Source organism: Anser cygnoides, chromosome 27, assembly GCF_040182565.1.
Source record: "Anser cygnoides isolate HZ-2024a breed goose chromosome 27, Taihu_goose_T2T_genome, whole genome shotgun sequence".
Taxonomy (NCBI): Eukaryota; Metazoa; Chordata; class Aves; order Anseriformes; family Anatidae; genus Anser; species Anser cygnoides.
In genome coordinates, this window is record NC_089899.1 from 2,228,623 (window position 1) to 2,248,368 (window position 19,746).

The 19,746-nt window shown below is 46.2% G+C and overlaps 1 protein-coding gene across 2 annotated transcripts in view; it reads right to left on the reverse strand.

Moving 5' to 3' along the window:
- INSR (insulin receptor) overlaps nt 1-19,323 on the reverse strand; it is a 56,599-nt gene extending 37,276 nt beyond the window's left edge. The window contains exons 1-2 of one of the 2 annotated variants that reach the window (XM_048077642.2): nt 18,945-19,323; nt 9,834-10,385 (exon numbers count right to left, since the gene is read on the reverse strand). In XM_048077642.2, coding sequence (XP_047933599.2) covers nt 9,834-10,385; nt 18,945-19,035 — 643 coding nt within the window. In that variant the 5' untranslated portion in view covers nt 19,036-19,323. Of the gene's footprint in view, nt 1-9,833; nt 10,386-13,521; nt 13,539-18,944 lie in introns of those variants that run through there. The other variant, XM_066984125.1, reaches the window with a different exon arrangement.
- Between the last annotated feature and the right edge of the window lie 423 nt (nt 19,324-19,746).

Below are 19,746 nucleotides of genomic sequence, written 5' to 3' on the forward strand. Positions count from 1 at the left end.
AGCACGACAGCTACTGCACATTAGGCTTTCAGTTCTGCCAGAAACACAGACCGTGCACAGATCCGCCAAGTCTAAAATCCACAGAATTGAACGAACAGAGAAACAGTTTACTGAGCTTTAAAGACTTCATTTCTAACACAGCTTTAAAACAAAAGCCTTATTCCTTTAAGCCACGTTAAGGCTCCACCGGGCGAGACGCTCAGACATCACACTGAGGAGCTCCATTTCCGCTCTGGCTTTTGGGAGCTTTTATGGGGTACTTACAAGGGAACTCTTGGACTCATTTATCCCGAGCCGAAGCTGTGTAAACACATCCAGTGCAATCAGCCTTATTTCAGAAAGATGACATTCAGAAAAAATTGAAGACCAGGAAAAATAAATCCCATTTCTTTTTATTAAGTCATTGCCTTTATGTTTTCATTATCCATAGACTACGATTGATTGTTTTTGTGGAATAGATAGGAAGTATTTGTCTGATACTCAAATTTTAATGAATAGCTTTATTGCTTATGAAATATTAAAATCCTTGCACTGTTGCGACACAACACGGATGCCTAACAAAATTTAAAAAGGTAACAGAAAAATGCTTGGTTACCACATCTCTGTTGTCCTTGTTATCCTGTGATGTCTGCTGACTTGCACATGCCTCATTCTTAGGAAACCCAACACCCTGCTAGAGCTTCCTACATGATTGTAAGATTTTCCAACTGTGTCTTTAATGGTGCAACAGGGTCCAGGCCCACCTTTGAGTGCGAGCATTCCTTACATACATTCTTGATTGCAGAAAGCTGGCATTACGAGACAGTTCTAGCGTGATGTCTGGTTACTGTGCAAGAGATTTCCAGATGCTCCAGATTCGGTGCAGTAACTGCAGCTTCATTTTCTGCCACAGGTCCCTTAGTAAAATCTAAGATGCTATTTAAACTATTTTGGAACAAACACCTCAGAAGCCCACGGCATCTCACTCGCGTTATCAGAAGAGCCAAGCTCAGCGCCTCTCCCGCAGGCACCAAATGACCCTTACCTCCAACACACACTGTCAGACCTGGCCCTCTTCACCCTGTATCAATTGGGAAAAATCAACCAGCACGTAGGCAGCCCCATTTCACAGGGCACAAACTGCCCTGTAATTCTGCCACACGGGAACGTCGCCGTTCAGTACTGAACTCTCTCCTCTTGCCAGGGAAGGCCCCTCTGAAATGCCATGTAGAGCCCACCTTCCCCATCACCACGCACGTGGCTCCTTCGTGGTGATTGCTGACACAACAATTAAGCCTTGAATTGCAATAGTACCGTTTGCTGTTAATATAACTAAACTCACACAGCTACCACACCAGAGAAGATACCAAAAACCAAGTAGGAATTGACTATACAACTCCAAACCATGCCTGCTCCCTTGCCCTGTAAACCTTTTCTTGCTTAAAATCCTACGGCCCAGCAGCCTGTATTCTGACTAAGAAATGGAGACTGACCTCCTCCCTCTATGCCCCAGACAATCCGCTTTTCAAAAAGCACTAAATGAGAACGAGGAGCTTGCTACCTACATTCCCTTAACTCTGTGCATTGACTTAAAAGCCATCGGTGTGTCCCTGTAACCTGAGCTCACGCGCAGCTCATCGTGTCGGGGCCCTGAAATTGCAGCGTGGCCACATCCCAGCAGCAACAGCAACTCGGTGGGAGTCCCAGGTGACCAGCAATAGGATTTGCACATCTCCAGAAGCCTTCAAATTATACAGGAAACAAATAATTGGAGCCGTTCTATGACCAGATCAATGCAATTTCCCTTCCTCGACTAAAAAGATCTTAGAAACCTTACAATCTCCATCACACAGATTCATCAGACCGACCTTGCTAAATACCTGTCACCCTCATTACGTTTGCGTATGAACAAGGCTTATAAAAGTTAGGAGCCCAACCGTCCGGCACCTGCCAGTGCTTCAGCACTTACAGCCTGGTAGCTGATGTCTGGGAAGGCTGAAAATGCCTGATTTACAATTACAATGGAGCAGTATTTCTTGACATCCTTGAAAAAGGGCACCTCTAACCTGATACGCAAGATCAAAATCACTTTTTTTTTTTTTTAGAGCTCTGAAGTGATGCCAGAGAAACCAGGTACACCCCAAGTCCTTTGAAAAGAAGTACAAGAAAATGAATCCCAGCATTCTGCCAAACGCTGTTCTAACTGGGCTTTCTTTCCATCCCTTTCCTGGGAAATCCTGCAGAACACCCTCACCCTCCAACCTCTCGAGATGCTCCAGAGGCAGCCCCTGGTCAGGGCCGTACCTGAGCACGTTCACCAGAGAAGGAATTCACCCAGGGTGCTGAGCCAGAGGCTCCTTGTTCATACAGAGCATCGCATCGCCCAGTCCTGGTCCTTCTCCTCTACAGCGATTCTGGCTGTATTTTGGAGAAGAGAGAGGGAAATTCCACGTCAGAAAATTTTCTGGACGCGAACAGGTGCCAAGCGCACTGCACTGCTGTTTCAGTTCATTTCAATACAGATTCACAGGGAAGCCAGACTCAAACGAAAACATTACGCTCGCTCAGCCAACATTCGAGCGCTCCGCAGAGCCAAAGTTAATTCTCTGTTTGTTTGAAATGTCCCAAGCCAAAATAAAAGCAACGCCGCCGACTCTCCGACAACGCCAGCCCAGCCGGCGCAGCGCCCCCCTGTCCCCTCACCTAAACACGTCCAGATAAAGGTTATGAACGCACGCAGCTGCAATCCCCAGCATTTATTTCAGTGACCGAGCCCCGGAGCGCTGCTTCGTGCGCTTACGCAAGGCCAGCCGCAAACTTTGGATCAAAGCAGCGACCGAAATAACTGCAGGCACGCCGCGAGCAGCTCAGCCCCGCTGCCAGGCGAGCGCAGCCCGTGCCCCCCCCCAGCTTCCCGCTACCCAACCTATTTTTTTTCCCCTTCCCAGCTAACCAGCAGCCCTAATTAAGGAGCATAAACATCCCAGCAAGTTCATTCACGTCCCTCCAATAGGAACTCGCACACAATTATAGGATATAATTGGGAAGCGTGATCATTGAACTTTTCACCAGCTATTGTTAGAGACAGAAGGGTGAGCGCCGCTTCCTCAGGACGCAGACACTTATTCACTGCATCTGTCATTAATCAGAGGTCCTGAAGTCACCGACCTTTCAGCTAGAAATAATCTTTGCACTGGTCACACCTGGGATTTTTTTTTTTGGAGGGGTGTATGTGCAGTGCGTGTGGGTTCATTAAACACAAGGTGCATTTACAGTGGCCATCCCTGTCAAATACAACTCCTGATAGAGAAAGATGTTGCAGAGAGCTTTGCCAAGTGACATATTTCAGTTGGTCTTCTTGCACACACTGAATATACGTCTTTGTAGGGACTCGAGCGGTTCACAATCCTTCCAAAGCCTTCTACAAGAAGGCCTTTCATCATACAATGTAAGAACGCTGTAAAATCACACACATCTTGAATTTACTCTGCTCTATTTGCCAAAATCTGGGAAGAGGCATCAGAATTGTATTTCACTTAGAATACTTTTACTCTTCGTTTACATTTTTAAGATTTAAAATAAAGAGTCATTGCTCTGCGTTTATTAAGAGGGGTGAGCAGAGGGAAACGTACAGGATCTACAAAGCAGCCAATTCCTTATCTCGACTTACCACACCAGAGCACCCCAGCAGTCGCTAGGATTTGCTCTGAATGAAACAATCTCCTCTTCCCCAGGCAAACACATCACGCTGGGTGAACCATTTGCAGCGCTCCCATTCATGCATTACTAACACCAGTTAACCTCGTTGCTCAGGTTTGTTTTTTTTAATCATTCTCTGACTTCCTGCCTCTACATCCATGCCCAGACAACAGCATTTTCCGACAAATGCGTCTGCCAAGCGTAGTCAGCCTTCTATATTTTGTCTAACAAGGGCTAATGCAGGTTCCCTTGTTTAAGCAAAACACAGTAACTTGGATCTGTTCTCGAAGTAGGAAAAATAAGTATTCTAGCTGAAGTACCCCTGGCATGCCAGCCCTGGAAATGGCAAGCAGTTGACTTTGGGTTGCCACTGAAGCCTGAGCAGCGATCCCAACTCAGAGCATCTTCCAGCAGAGTCAGCGCTGAGCCCCTGCATGTTAAACTCCTCCACAGCCCGACAGCGGTTTACGGCAAGAGGTCTGGGGAAGGCATGAAGGAAGAAAGAATTAAAATCACAGCTCAGACCAAACAAGATAAATGTTTCTCCCATTTTGTGGGCACAATACCTCATTCTCCTTTTCAGCTGATCAAGCACGTTCGCCCGGGCAAGACCTCTATACAGAAATTGTTACCTTAACTTTGGAGCAAATTCTCTGTATTTACTGCTATTAATGGTTGGGTGAGGTGGGAATTAGTCCTCATCCAAATGCTCTGAAGACAGAAGGGATTAAACCGTGGCTTCTGTCTGACGTGCTGGTTGTGGATAAGGGGGAGAAAGAAAACCATTAACCCCTGCGTTTAAGTGAAGGTTCAGCAGTGAGGAAGCCCAAGAAACACCAACGTGGGGGGACTTACAGGAGATGCGTACACGGGGACTTAATAGCACGTTGAAATGTTAAGTATTGAAACCCTCCAGTCTTGTGTCACCCCAGGTCAGTGTGCTGTTTAAGAGAAAAGCCAAAGTAGGGTCTTCTTCACAGCACCAAGTTCTGCTCGTTATTTTAAGTAGGTAGTATACTCAAATAGCCATCGGTGTGGACTCTTTCACCCCTTCTCCCCAATTCCACAGTCTGTGTCGTACCACCAAGCGCCATAAATGTCTTAACTACTCTTAATAAGCTGAAGTGAATTAGTTTAGGATGTCTAGCCATTTGCAAGCATCACAATAGCCCCGACCACAAGCGCTACACGCACTCAATAAAGCTGTCGCTTGGCAAGGTTTGGAACGGACGCCCCAGTGAGATTATCGGGTGTCAACTTCCATCTGGCATTTGTCAGAGCTGGGAAGAAAAAAAAGGCAGGTCTTATCAGATCTCCAAATAAAAAGAGCACTTCCACTTCATGTGGTAGCAACTGGAAAAATTTCTTTGTGTTTGAAGCTTTAAAAATATCTTGCCCTTGAGGTTGGCTAAGTCTGTGCAGTGCTTCGAGACCCCTTTCCCATACAAAGGTAATAAAGCTAAGCTTATGGTTACCGAAATTCCCAGCACATAAAAATTACAGGAAGCTGTTGCTAAGTAGTATTTCTACCTAAGTAAACATCACAAAACGTTTCCCACACACACCTCTGAACTTTATTATTCAAATCTGCCTTGAAGATGTTCGTAGTTGCAGAATTTCTTCTGGCACCAGTCTCTTTAAAAGCTGTTTCACAGCAGTTGAAAAACACTTCAGGCTGAGCAAGGTTTTTCTGAGTGCTTTGTTGTGTTGTTTGTACTAGGAAACAAATCAAGCTACTAAAGTAACTCTTCAGATCCTTACCTGTCCCCTACCTGTCCCATTATTTTGCCTGGACAGGTCACAGGAGAAGAGATTCGGCTGTGACTCCAGTCTCCAGACCTGCTTACACACCATAAAAAAATCCAGCCAAGCATCATTATTTTCATTCAGTGCCTTTCTTTAGGCAGCTCCTTTACATGCCAATTACTCCAGACTGTTATCACTACCTGCTCTATTTTATCCTCTTCAACTGGCTCAAATGGTTTTATTTACCTTCCTCTTCCTTTTAATGAGGTTAATATTTTGCAACAGATTTGTGATTACATTGATTAGAGAGATAACTTTTGTTTTTAATCACATAAAGCAAGATAATAGTTTGAAGAAAGTCTACGTACAAACCTGAAATGGCCCACACTCTTAGTAACTCAAATTCCTAGTAGCAAGAAGTCCCAAGACCACAAAGATAAAAGAATCCTGCAAAGATTTCATTGGGGATGAACAGGAGAACTTGAATTTCGCCACTCTCTCTAAGGAACAGAACTCGTATTTCAGATATTTGTCCTTATATTCCAGGAATGCGGCCCTTCGGTAGTCACCAAGGGACTGGCTGATATTACAGACCGCTTTCCTGTTAATTCTTATTTGGCCATTCCATTTTTCCTTCCTATTACCTTAATCTACGTCTAGATGACCCGATACGCAAGTTAAAGGCTGAACTGCTTTTATAATGAGACTGTCGAAAACATCAGACTGCTTCGAATTACGTATGGACAGGGAAGACTGACTGCAGAGAGAATTGGCAGGAAATCCTATTTCACAGGGAATTGTTCCTTCCGCAAGTGGAGTGACAGACATATAGCATTTTTATTACATTTAAAAAAAAACATGCGGAAAAAAATGCAAAATATGAAAATCATGTTTGGCACATCTAAACCGAGGTCTAGGACGTGGCATTTCCAGCATTTTTGTTGTCTGAATTCTTCAGCAAAGGCGCTCTCTGCATGAACATGCTGCACTGAACTAAGAACTACATTTTTATGGCAATGAAAATAACTGTATGTATATAGAAAAAAGCCTTATAAAAACGTGGGCTGAAAAGGTAGAAAACCTCCAGAATAGGCACAGCCCTTGACTGCCATAAACAGCACAAGGCTAGACCCAAATTCCAAACAGACTACATATTTCTCTCCCTTCCTACCCAAAACACAACGTGAGTTGGCCTTAACTGAACTGACTTGCTTCTCACACCAAGACAAGTGATTTCGAAAAAAGGAAAGGAAAGCTTTCAGGAAACACATCCTGACCAATCTCAATCTATGGTATATCCACCTACACGTCTTCGTACTCAGACAGAGATTCCTCAGTATCACGAGTTTGCTGTTTCAAAGCGCGCGGCTGCCCACAAATCATTTCAGTTCCTCCCGACCGGCTTCATGCACAACCTTAGCTCTAAGGTCTGCAAGAAGATCTTCACTTTGTTGTCTTCAACGCGTTATCACCAACTGAAAAAAAAATTCTGGGCTGGAGTTAGAGCTGCAAGTATGATTCAGAGACTTGGAAGTGTGCCTCTGAGATAATTACACGCTGTAACTGAAAGTTAGTTTTGGAGTCAACTGGGATATCTGTGCTGATTAAAAGACAGAAATACCAAAGGCGCATGCTCGGCGTGAGACGTGGTGGGGATGGCACCCAAGTGGCTGCACACAGCAGGCACAGGAGGGCCAGGGACCGGTGTGGAAGGGACCCGGGACACCAGGGGACCCCATCTGGTCCAGACCGTTCCCACCTCCCTCCCATCGCATGCAGCTCCTGCACGGTGCCGTCCTTCATGCACGTCCTCGCGAGGTTCCTGCTCATCTCCCACGTTTCTCCAGCAAGACTCAAAGGCTGGCACAGCAGACTTAGCGGGCTGGCAAAGCTTGCCAGCTTGGGACCTTTCCCTGTTGAACTGACACACATTCTGTAGCATCAAAACAAGCGGTAGTTGAGTATTCCTGAAATATGTTTTTCTGGCAGACAAAACAGCAAAGTATCCCGATCCGCAGTCTCGGGGCAGAACTATCCAGCAGGGCTATCAGCCTTCGGTGTTTAGACCTCAACAACTTCCCATCCGGAGAAGAAAAACAGGAAACAACAAAACAGGAGGTTTTATGCTAAGTTCTGTGAGCGATGTGTGAACACAAACATCAAAAACCCGCGTTAAAACAAACAAAACCAAACTTCCCCCCAGAAAATTACACTGAAACTTCTGCATTTCATCCCACCACTGAGGAAAAAAAAAAAAAAAAGGCAGCTAAAAAAGAAGAGTGGAAAATACTTAAAAACCCAAATGATGTGAGACTTCAGCACGCTCAATGAGACAGCATCAGCTGCAGAAGATTCCCGGATAAGCTGCATGAACGCAGAGGGAAAGACTTCCTGACATTAATACCCTCAGTGCTGGGTGTTACTCTGAGCTCTTCAGGCAAAGGAAAGCCAAAGTACAATTCACACAAGCTTATAATAATCTTGACAAAACAATTACACATGCTAAGGATACGTTAGGGCTGGCAAAAGAACAGAGAAGGCAGCGATTCCACTAACAGATACACTAAATAAATGCCCCAATCTCTACCATAGCTACTAGAGTGCATGTGTACTGGAAGTCTAAAGACAGACAAAAAAAAGAAGCCTAACACATCTAAAAGACTACCGAAGAACAGTTAAAGTAACTTCTGAGGTATAGAGGCAGGTGTCACCAGGCACAATGTAATACAGATATCATCTCGTTGAGAACACCAGCTACCAATGAAAGCACAAAAGTTAGCGTTCAAAACAAAGCTAAGTAGGAGCAAGTGCTTTTGAAAATGCACATCAGTTACAGCGCAAGTACACAGGAGCACGGCTTCTCTACATTTTCTCAAAGGAACACAGAAAACCAGATGGAGAATTTGTAGAGAATTTCTTCTGAAATCATTTCCAAATTCAAATTTCAAATTCAAATCAAACGGATTTATGAGGTTGGTTTCTTTTGGTACCTAAGTGCATGATAACGTACGGTATCCTCCAATAAATTCAGCTGAATTTGTGTGAGAGGCTGAGGAGCTGAGACTTCTGCCCCTAAGGTAAAATATTACATTCCTACAGGTTTCATGGAAATAGGCAGTCACATAAAGGAGAGAAACCGTACATTCCAGTCTGCTGTAGCGCAGCCCCAGAAGATTCACAGGAATGAGGGACATTATGAATGGTCCAGCCACAGAAAAAGTTTCAGTTAGGTCTTTAACCCCATGAAATAGTAGAAAATGTAAAACAGGAACACGTAAGAAACCAGGTTTCAGTGCTGATAATAACTGTATACCAAAAGAGTTTAGAAACTAAAGTGCTTTATAACTTTAGTTTTCATTTAAAAAAAGAAACACACACACACTCCTGCATGTTCTCGCTCATACCCTGTTATTCCGGCAATAAAAAATAACCACTTTCTTTAAAAGGAAGCTGGACAATTTGGGGTGAGGAGTAGCAGAGGGGAAACCACATTAATTTCATTAGCGTATGCATACTGCTAGGAATTCCTTCTCAAATTTGGCACTTAGCACTCAGAGTTGCCCTTTAAAGCTTGGCAAGAAATGCTCTCCAGCCCGCAAGTTTCCTAATTTCGTCTTAGGACACACTGCTTCATTTGGATGCACTACCTCCAAGACAGACAGCTCTGAATGTGTCAGTTTTACCTCAATTCACTTTGCTCCCCGTCAGTCAGACTTAACATAAATCAAAGCAAATATATAATTAAAACTAAACTTCAGGTCGGCTCCACGTTTGGAAAAAACAAATCTCTATGAAATTAAAAGCAACCCTAATACAGTTTCAGACCTGGAGTTCAGGGGTTAGGACAGCAGCTGCCTTTCTGAACACACCTCTCTCTCTCTCTCTGAACCAAAACCCAAGCCTGAAAGTGCGATTCTTTCTCCCTCCCCAGGACTCCTGCAGTGGGCAGGCACTGCCCAGGTCCTCTCTTTTTCCCTTTCTTCCAGTCTGATTTGGCTTCCAGCTTCTCACTGTGTGCAAATATTGCTCACCCATCCACCTATCTTGCACCTTTTTATGACCGGATGGTTTCAGTAAAAATATAATTGCACTCTTCCGGAGTCAGGTTTATTCCTGAAAGACCTTTCCCGCTGCTTTGTTTCCGTCTTTCAATCAACCTGGATTTTTAATCCCATAGCCAAGCCCCAAAAGTACTAATACCACTAACTAGTATACAAGATAACAGCTATACTCACAGCACACTAAACCTGGGAGCTCTAGGGGGTCCCTGACTTCCTAGAGAAATGAAACACAGCATTTTTGGGCACTTCATTCACAGAGGCGGTTAACAGCTGACGTCTCAGCTCAGACTGATCTGAGAGGTTAAACCCAACAGCGAAAGCACACCACTCACCGCCCCGCAGACCCACCTCTTTGGCAGCGGTCGTGGGTCCAGCAGCGCTCGATGAAAATGCCGTTGATCACGGTGGGCGGGCAGTTGCTTTTCCCTTTCACAGTGCCCGGACACACATCTCCACACTCTTCTTTGTCGTCCTTGTTGGCGACGATGTAGTTGTCTTCTACAGAATCCAAAATCCTCGACCAGTCGATAGTGGACAAGTAACATAATTCGTTGTTCTTCTCGATCCGCACGGCGCCTCGAGTTATGTTCATCAGGTTGTAGAGGCCGATCTCCTTCAGGTGAACCATCTCAAAAATGACGAGCGCGTAGTTAAAAAACAGATGGGTTCCTCGAATCACAGTGAGGTTGGGGAAGAGTCCCTTTAAGCTCTCCAGGCCGTACACGCGAAAAAGCAGCAAGTAGTCTGTAATCATAGTCAGTTTGGGAAAGCTGAGCTCGCGGAAATCTTCAGGCTTGGTTTTAAACATCAGCAATATTTGCAAGTGGCCCTCGATCACAGTGCAGTTCTCAAGCATGTTCAGCCGGGTCAGATTGTTGCGAATGTCCATGCTTCTGCAAACTGGAAGGCAAAGAACAACGCCATTTATTTATTTTTAAAAAGGCAGTTTTCCAAATACACCCATTTTTCCGACCATGCCCTAATATATCACTACATTAAGAATACACAGCTAGGTCTTTTTCACTAAAGCACGCTTCGAGTGTTAAGAAATATACTGTTGGGAACACTCCCTGGTATAGGATTACAAAATATGAACTGAAAGAGTATTTCATAATTTTTTTCTGCCATCTTGAGCTGCTGGATATTACCCCTATCACGACCGGAGCGGCAACAGCAGCCCGCAGACGTCATTCAGCGTTTACAGAGTAAGAGGTGTCTATGCAACAGAGTCTGTTTTCTTTAGATAGTTGCCAGCGACACACCTACCTCATCCCAGATTGTGCAATTAATGCCACTGGATTAGAGGGAGTAATTTAGAATGGTTGCAGGGAGGGGAAGATAGGAAAAGAATAATGGGGAGGAAATGGCAGTGCTCCGGAAGAGAAGGGAAAAAACTGGAAATACACACGGAAGATGCAGCCTAGGCTCTCGCCCAGACTTTGCTGACGCGAGTAATTTACTGCACCAGTCATTTGTGCCCCAAGCATTCTTTTCAGATTAGGTGTGTTGTTGTTGAGTTGTGTTTTTTTTTTGTTATTTTCCAAAGGTTGCAAATCTCCCTGCCTTGACTACCTGGACAGTTTGTTTAGCAGAACCAGTAATCCAAAGAAGTGGCAGAGCAAACAACGATACGAAGCCTAGGTTAGAAGGGAAACAGAATAACACGAATCCAGGCAGCAGCAAAAGTCAGGACAGAAGTAAAAAAGTCTGAATGGGGAAAATTTTAATTCTAATTACAGGTAAGGAAATCTAGAGCACCATGTCCATGCAACACAATGAAAACCCCAGCGATAACCCTTTAAAAAAACAAATTTCATAAAAGATACAGCCAGCCCTTAACACTCTGGGAGAACGCCAGAGGAAAGGGAAGCCTGTCTGGTGATACAAGCGTGCAAGACAACCACTTCCACCTGCCCAGGTGCAAATATTTATTTCATTTTAAGACTGCACCCACTTTAGGAGTCCTCTTTTGACTACAGAAGAGACTTGCCCCCACACACACACACTCCCCTTGAGAGTTAAAAGCACAGCACGTTTACTTTTCTTTGTCACCGCATATAAAATTAAACTTCAAGAACACACTCAGCAAAAATCGGGGCTTACAGAATTAATGTATGCCCAGATGTTTGATGGTTACAGTTGCCTGACTCCTCATGGCTGTACAAAGACCACTGCTGTGTGGGTTAAAAATAAATTCTATGCAAACGTCTTAATGATTATTCAAAAATCTGCTCCACTGCAATAAAAAATAAAACTGGCAGCACTAATATAGGATTCGGAGCAATGTTATTGCCCAATAGGATTTTTGGCACCGTATCCAAGCCGTTTCATAAATTTCTTTCTGGAAGAAAAAGCTAATGCACACAGCGCACCAGGGATCGCGGGTGTTCCTAAGGTGGGGAAGGAAATCTGAAGACCACATAGGAGCAAGAAACACTGCAGAAAAATGGGAAGCAGACCAGAAAGCTCGTTGTCCATCCCAGCCAGGGGACCAAAGAACTGGGGGAGCAACAGCTTCGGTTTAAGGAAGGCTTCTTGTTATTTACTTTAAACAATTAAGATGGGTAGCTCCAAGGGAGGGGGTGTGCAACACGGCCCCATCACCTGGGCCTTTCTGCGTGAGCTGCAAATCTCAAAGTTACATGTCCGAAGCTCAGATCAAGAAGCAAATAAATTGTCAGCCCTGATGGGGGAAGGAAAAACCTAGAAGAAATGCCATCAGTGTAAGAAGGATGATTTTTTTTTTTTAGTAACAATTAAAATCAGCGCATTCGTATGTTATTCCAAACTTAAACTGCCTGTGCTGGGAAGCTATTAGCTTCGCTGCAGCTTCTAACGAGCTCCTGACATTCAATCAAGAAGGAGCAATTGGTGGGAGCATAATCACCGCTGATCAACTGCTGCCAAATGGAAAAGATTCAAATCTAAAGATCTGGAGAAGGACAGAATAATTCCCAACCTCACTTAGACTGAGAAGGAGAGAAGGTTTGGGGACTTCTCCTCATGGGTTATTTCTTACCGAAAGGCTCGTGTGTTTCATTGCACAGGAGAATATTTGCTATTAAGGTCAAAAATTTTAAATATATATGCATTCTTGATTAAAATCATTCGAAAAAAAAATCCTGTGTTTATGCCAGTAGCTTCTTCGGGAAAGGACCAATAACACTCAAAAACACTGAAATTCAATGTAAGAGTGACCAGTGGAGCTAGAACTATCTGGTAATGCAAAATCCACCTCCTTGTTTCGTAATTACTGCTTGCCAAGCACAGAGGTGAAATACAGCAAGCTGACCGAGGTGGTACCCACAAGCAATTGTTCCATCAGAGACCTTGCAGAAAGGGACGGGCCAAAAAAATACAGCTCAACTCCGCAGCCGAAGAATTACTTTTGAGAGTAAAAGCTCTAGACTTTTATCATGGCTTAAGGCCACAAAAAGCACCTATACACTACGCGTAGTCATCTGAGTCTTTCATCATTCTGAGGGGAATTGGGTAAGCCGCCAGAAACCAGCCCTGCCCCGGGCACTCAGCCCCCGGCACGGAGAAGGGGGCAGAAGCCTGAGCACGATGAGAACTAAGGATTCGGCACAATTGGGATGAAGCCCTCCAAATGCTGTGGGGGGAACTTCAGGGTCCGAAACCCTTGCTGTCAGACAGAAGCAGGGCCAATGAGCCCAGCCTGGAGGAGCTACCCAGGGAGGGAACTGCTCCGCCACCCCAGCACCCAGGCAAATCGTTACCCTGCTTGGCCGAGGAACGGGGACACATTCAGCGAGGCTTCTTGGAAAGCATCCTCTGCTTCTGTCTAGCAACAGGCCGATCTGATCCTCTGCACTGCCCTCACCACTCTCCTATATGCTCAAAAGAAGTCAAATTGCATTGCTCGTGACTCTGCTCCACATCACTACAGGCTTCTAGAGATCACTAACACAAGTCGTGCTGCTCCTGGTCCGAACAGCCAGAAAGCAGCTCAAAGGTTTTGCTCTCCTCCAAAACCAAGATTTAGACACCTGAGCATGGTACAAACCACCCTCACCTGCAGCATTCCCCCCACTGCAGCTCGCAGAGAAGGCAGCCAAAGGCCGAGACAAACATTTTCATGAGGTGTGTGAAAGAAGTTAGCTGAAGCTGAATCTAAAAAGAGACAGGTGATACTTGTGAGTAAACAGCAAAGCATTTTGAAGAGTTAATTATTTGTACAGATCTACCAGAGCTGCAAGTACGCATCCACAGTCCATCAGCTCAGTTTGCTCTTTAGAACTATTTTTGTATTTTGGGCCAATTCTAAACTCTCATACAGAAAGCATTATTTGTGAGCAGCGCTGCCAGCACAGACCAGACAGGAGATTCCACACGCCCTGGCAGACCAGGATGTGACCCGAGTTATTCAAACTCGGCTGCTTTCAAACCTGAGCAATAGCATGTAATAAACCGGTACGTTGTCTGCTGGCCTTAGGGGGTTCCAGCACCGGGAGCTTCTGCCCAAGCCCTTTTCATGGAAGGAGATGTCAAACACCGCAACGTTAGCCTGGCAGAGAAACTTAAAAGGAATTTAAATCAAATCACATGCTCGTTTCCGAAACAAACAATTGAATAAAAGGCTACTATGATTGGAAATCTACAAAGATTAAGGGGCTTTATCCAGCTTTTTCCACATTCAGAGAAAATTACATTTAAGAATTATTTTTCATTATCTACTTCAGTTTAAAGTGATAAATATCACCACAGAATCTAAACCTCATTTTTAATTCCTCGGGGATCAAGGAGAAGGAGTTACACCTATCTGAAACAAAATCTGTTTTTCTGCTGTAGGGTCCTCGATCTTTTCCTGCTTTTGAATTCTGTTCAGCAGTTTGCATCTTCTGCTCATGCAGCAGCTGCTGAAGTCGCCCATAAATTTATTGTTACCAAGACAACGAGAAGCAGTTTTAAGCAGAGTAGTAAGTGGCTTTCCACAGCTTCTCTCAGCAGTATTCCTTCTGCAGGGACAGGGGAATTAGTGATTCAGTACGAAGGCTAGTCAGGTGTGATCCCAGGAGAGCAAAGTTGAGGAGTTGATTGTAATACAGACAAGCTGGGTCCAAAAAATACAGAAACCAGCTTTCAGCAAAATAGCAATCTCAAACTGATTCCCTAATAGCAGGCCCAATGCTATTCCTGTTCAAGCTACTGGCAAAATCCCTACTAACACAGATTCCTACATTTCAGCAGAAACAGGCTCCGCGTCCAGCAGTACACCACTACGCTGCCAGAGAAGAAACATTCCTCCATCCCTAGTTACTAAGCTATGCAAAATAACTTAAAAAACAATAATAATAATAATAATAAAATCATTATAGACGCATCAGACCCCCAAGAAAAAAGTTGCAAGTCATGTTTTTTTTTTTTTTAAAAAAACAAACAAAAAAAATCCCAGGATGCCAACCAAGCCTCTCGAACAAACTAGTTTGGTAACAACCTTCAAGTGCTGAATGAAGAAATGAGATCTGATGTCAGAGGTTACTTCTGGAGATACAGTCTAACCGAGGGAATAGCTGGAACTTAAGCCTTGTTTATAGTAAACTAGCTGGATACCAGACCTTAATGATTCACTGCTTTAGAGCTCTGGCTCTTGAACAATCGAGACCAGGATGATGTAGGATTACACAGAAGGAACATAAACCATTTAAGATAACCATTAGTTAATTGCACGTTTTATAGCGTTCGCTACCGACTTGAATAAAGGAATTATTTAGGAAAAATTGCACTCACTGATTAAGTCAAAAACTTGGCAATTTTATATAATGCTGACTTGTACACGGAAGGTATTGGGAAACTGGGAAATGGTCTTTTAGGTGTTTCTTGGGATAATTGAGACAGGAAAACATCCTGTTAAGGGACAGGCCAGCAGAAAGGACCACAAGCCAGCTTCTAGCCTAGCGCAGTAACAGTTTAACAAACAGAAGATATCTAATAGCAAAACATTTGTTTTTAAGCTTTGGTTTTGCACCTCAGCCATTTAGATCTGAGCAGTGAAGCAAATTCAGAAACACACTCGAAAGTGAGGCTGTTTGTGAACCTGCAGCCTGCTCGGATAACATCTCGGGTGGCTGTTATCTTTCACTACGCAAGCCAGTGTTCCTGAACTAAGGGCCAACCTGTCACGGAGGTTGCTTTCTTTAATGCCAAAAGCATACATAACCTCCCGGTCTGCCTATAAAGCCTGGTTTACGATAACGTCACGCTCTCCACATTCAAATCAAAACATTAGTGAAAAACAAGGCTCGTGCTGCTGCGTCTTCCAAGCAAAGATACTGGAAGGAATAGTGCTGGAACGACAGCATCCCAGGACCACGGGAGATCCATCAGAGCGACGAGCAGAGGTCAGTGCCAGCAGATTTTGGGATTCGATTGTCCACATTAACATAACTTATGTTCTACGAAACGGCCACCCCAAAAATCGACTGCCAGAAAGCCTGTGGGCTTTTGCAGACTACTCAGTGAATGCACTGCCTCTCTCTAAAATAGCGAGGGCACCCTGGGGTGGCTGGTGGACATGGTCGTCGCCTGCTTCTGACACTGCCCTGCTGCAGCTACTCTTCCTACTTTAAACTCCCAGGAGCAACATTTCACTCTATACTGAATCTCTCAACGTTAAACTCATTAAGAAGCTGGTCTCTTAAGTTTTATGAGCAGACAAAAGAACCCCGTATGGATCAGAAATAACAACACCGAGGCAAATGATTTTAAAAGGCTATTACTAAAGGAGAAAAAAGTGGATTTTGTCCCACCTAACTTCAGCACAGAGAACTCAGCTAGATTTCGAACTCCCAGCACCAGCAACAGCGTGCAAGTACAACGACCAGCTTCAGGTGAAGAGCTTAGAAGAGAAGGAAGCATACTCTAACCTCTAGTGACAGTATTGATTGGCTTTCTACTAATTACAAAAGGAGCCCAAAGTATATTGCTCCTTTGATAGATGCCTAAGACCAGGTGAGGTAAATCCCACCCTGAATACCACAACTGATGAACTGCTGTGTGAGTCATGCGTGAGATTTACTTCAAGAAGTTGCATTATGTTTACACAGTGATAAAGAAAAAAAAAAAAGCCAAACCTGCTTTTCTTAACTAAAAAAGACGTATCCACCTTCATGTTGTGAGCAGGTCTGGTCTCCTTTCCTTAACCCTTGCTTCTACTCCTCTCAGCCACGTCTGAACCCGACTAAGTCAAACGTAAAAGAGGAAGAGAGCACGCACGCATAGGATTCGCAAACACACTAAAACCGGGGATGGGTTAAGGAGGAAAACCCTCAGCATCTCCATCTAAAGACAGCATCAAGAGTGAAGAAACCCTCCATCCAGTTCGCCTGCTCAACACGCTATACGCTGCTTTTGCCCCAGCTCTTAGCAGATGCGAGAGGAACACCGGCATTGTCTAAAACAAGTAGAGGGAAGAGAAAGATACGTGGCACAACAAACATCATGGTTAGGCTCAGAGCTCAGGGAATATTGTCACTGGAGAGCAGCGTTATCATGGGGCACGCTCGTACTGAATGCAGGACGCAAATCTCCAAGAAAGCAGACTTCATTAGTTCCGTTGCTCAGGGAACAACTTGTTTGCTTATGCAACTATTGTGCATGCATTTACCCTTCCAGCCACTCTGATGCAGGCCTCCACGTTAGCGTGTTGTTTTCAATCCACGCTGTGGTGCTGTATGATCTAATCATTCTCAGAAAATGGAGTCAAACATCAAAGTAGCTGAAAACCTTTTGAATTAGGGAACTTATTGTTCAAACAGCCTGTAAGATACTTTGAAAAGTATCCGTGTTGCGTGAATGACATAAAAATATTCCACCCCAGATGTTGCTTTTATGTCCTGTACATCGCTCCTGTCTCTCCATCCATAAATTGTAGAGCATATTTTCCTACCGCGCAGCAATACAGCAGATTGAGCAGTTACGATCGTACTCACACTTGCAACCAAAGAGGCAGAATACGCTTTTAAGCACATAAGTAAATAAATAAATAAAAAGCTTCAGCGTGGTGGTAATAATAATGTTTTCAAATTAGGAACTGCTGGACTAAAGTTGTGTATGGATTTATTATTAGTGCTATATGTCAACTACCTTCTCCATTCCTCTGTCGGTGATGGGCGGGTTTGTACATGCTTGCCAGCTATAACTTACCCTCCCAAATTAAAAACATATCCACAGTCTCTTTTAAAGGCTTCGAATGTAACAGCGTTGTATGAGGTAGGAATTAGGTGTTTTTGAAATACGTAGCTTGTCAGATTGCTGGAAAAAACGAGGCTGTCTCAAAGGTACGCCCTGCTTTACTCTCTCAGTATCATCCCCATTTTGAAAATGCTCAGGATTGCCTCGTCTGCACTTGACGGAATTCTCTTGCTGTGGCCTTTTCTGGTGGGAAAGCTAACAGGTAGATTACAGGATGGGCTACAGGATAGACAATTTGAGGATCCAGTTAGTTCTCTTTAAATAAGTATGTTCCTTATATTAAAAAAAAAAAAAATACAACTATAATCATCATCCAACATTAAAACCTCTCACTGGAGCAGCTTCTTAAGGAAGTTTATTCAATACAGCCCATCAAAACAGCTCCTAAGGCTTAAACTCACATCAGCCATTAATTTCACGAGCTCGCCACCTCCAATTCACCATCTTTAGATCCCTGCCTCGCATTTTACAAGTCGCTGTTTAAGCACAGATCCCTACCTTCGAGCTTTATCCCCCTTTAATACTTGTGGATTTGAAAGATTACCTACAAGTATTCCTGCGGTTAATGACAAAACCTCCCAACTCTAAGCCTCGCCACGCTACGAGCCTCCTGAAACTGGAGCTCGTTTTGAAACCAGCCTAAAAGAGAAGTGTCAGGGAGCCACAGCCAGCGTCTTGTTCCCCCCCCAGGAGCCGGGGAGGGGAGCGATGCCCTTCCCTGCGGCCGGGGGGCCAGGCAGAGGAGGGCAGCCCGGGCAGGGGCAGCACCCTGACACCCTCAGCGTCTGGAGAAACAGCCGAGCGGCGGAGCCGGAGGTTCCCGGCGTGCCCGTGAGTAAACACCACGGCAACCCGGGCACCCAGCGGGGGCCCCAAGCCCTTCCAGCCGCCGTCCTGCCCTCCCCGCTCCAATCTCGACCGCCTCCGAGCCCCCCCCCCCCGGCCTCTCGGCACTTTGGGGCCGAAAACACCCCAGCGAGCCCTGAAGGTCACCCGAGCCGCTCCCGGGGGGAGAGCTCCGGACCCCGTTCCCCTCCCTCCGGCACCAGAGGGACCCGCAGGCCCCGACCGAGCCGCCCCGGCCGCCGTCCCCACACCACCGCGGCCTGGGCTCGGCGGCCCTCGCCAGGTCCAAAGGGTGCTGGCGGCGGGGACCGAGCCGCCCGCCCGCCCCCTCACGGCGACGGGGCCGCGGCCGGGGCCCCCCGCCGCCCGCCTAGGCCGCGCCCCCGCTCCCCTACTCACTCTCCCCGCGGCTGCGGCCGCAGCAGGCCGCCAGCAGCAGCAGCACCACGGCCCCGGCCAGCGCCGCCGCCGCCGCTCCTCTCGGTGCCATGCCCGCGTCCCTGCGGCCGCCGCGGCTCGGCGCGTCCCGGCTGGGGCGAATCAGAGGCCGCGGGGCGGGCGCGGGGGCCGGGCCGGGCTTCGCATCGTCGGCGAGGGACCCGCCGGGGGCCCCCCCACCCCCTTTAATAGCGGCCGGCCGAGGAAGCGGGGCGGCCCCGTGCTCCTCCCTGCCGGTCCCGGGTGCGGCGGCCGCCTCGCAGCGCAGGCCGGGCTGGCGGCTGCCTGCCCTGGCCGGTAAACAAGGGGCTGCCCCCGTCAGCTGGGAGAGGAGCGGGGCGGCGGCAAGAGGCGGCGCGGAGCCGGGCAGGGGACGGGACAGGCCGGGGGAGGGGCGGCGGCTTCCACCTGCCGGGCCGCGGCGCTGAGGGAACGGGGGCCGGGGACGGCCCCGCAGCTCGGCTCGGGGGGGAAAAAAGGCGATTTTGGGGGGCTGGAGGTCAAGATCGGGCTGGTTTTCGGCAGGGTAGTTCTGTGTGAGGAAAGGGGGCCCAGCTGTGAAGAGCCCGTGTTCAGGGTTAGCCATGTCAGCCCCTTTCGCCAGGGGCATTCGGCGTCTGATTCGTTTTCCTCCTTTTTTTTTAATCATCTGTGCTTTGTAGTTGCACTAAGCCATTACAGTACGTTTCCTGGCACCTTCCAGTAATTTTACCTGGCGCTTGCTTTCACCCATTTCTGGGAGATAGGGTTATATAAACTGGAG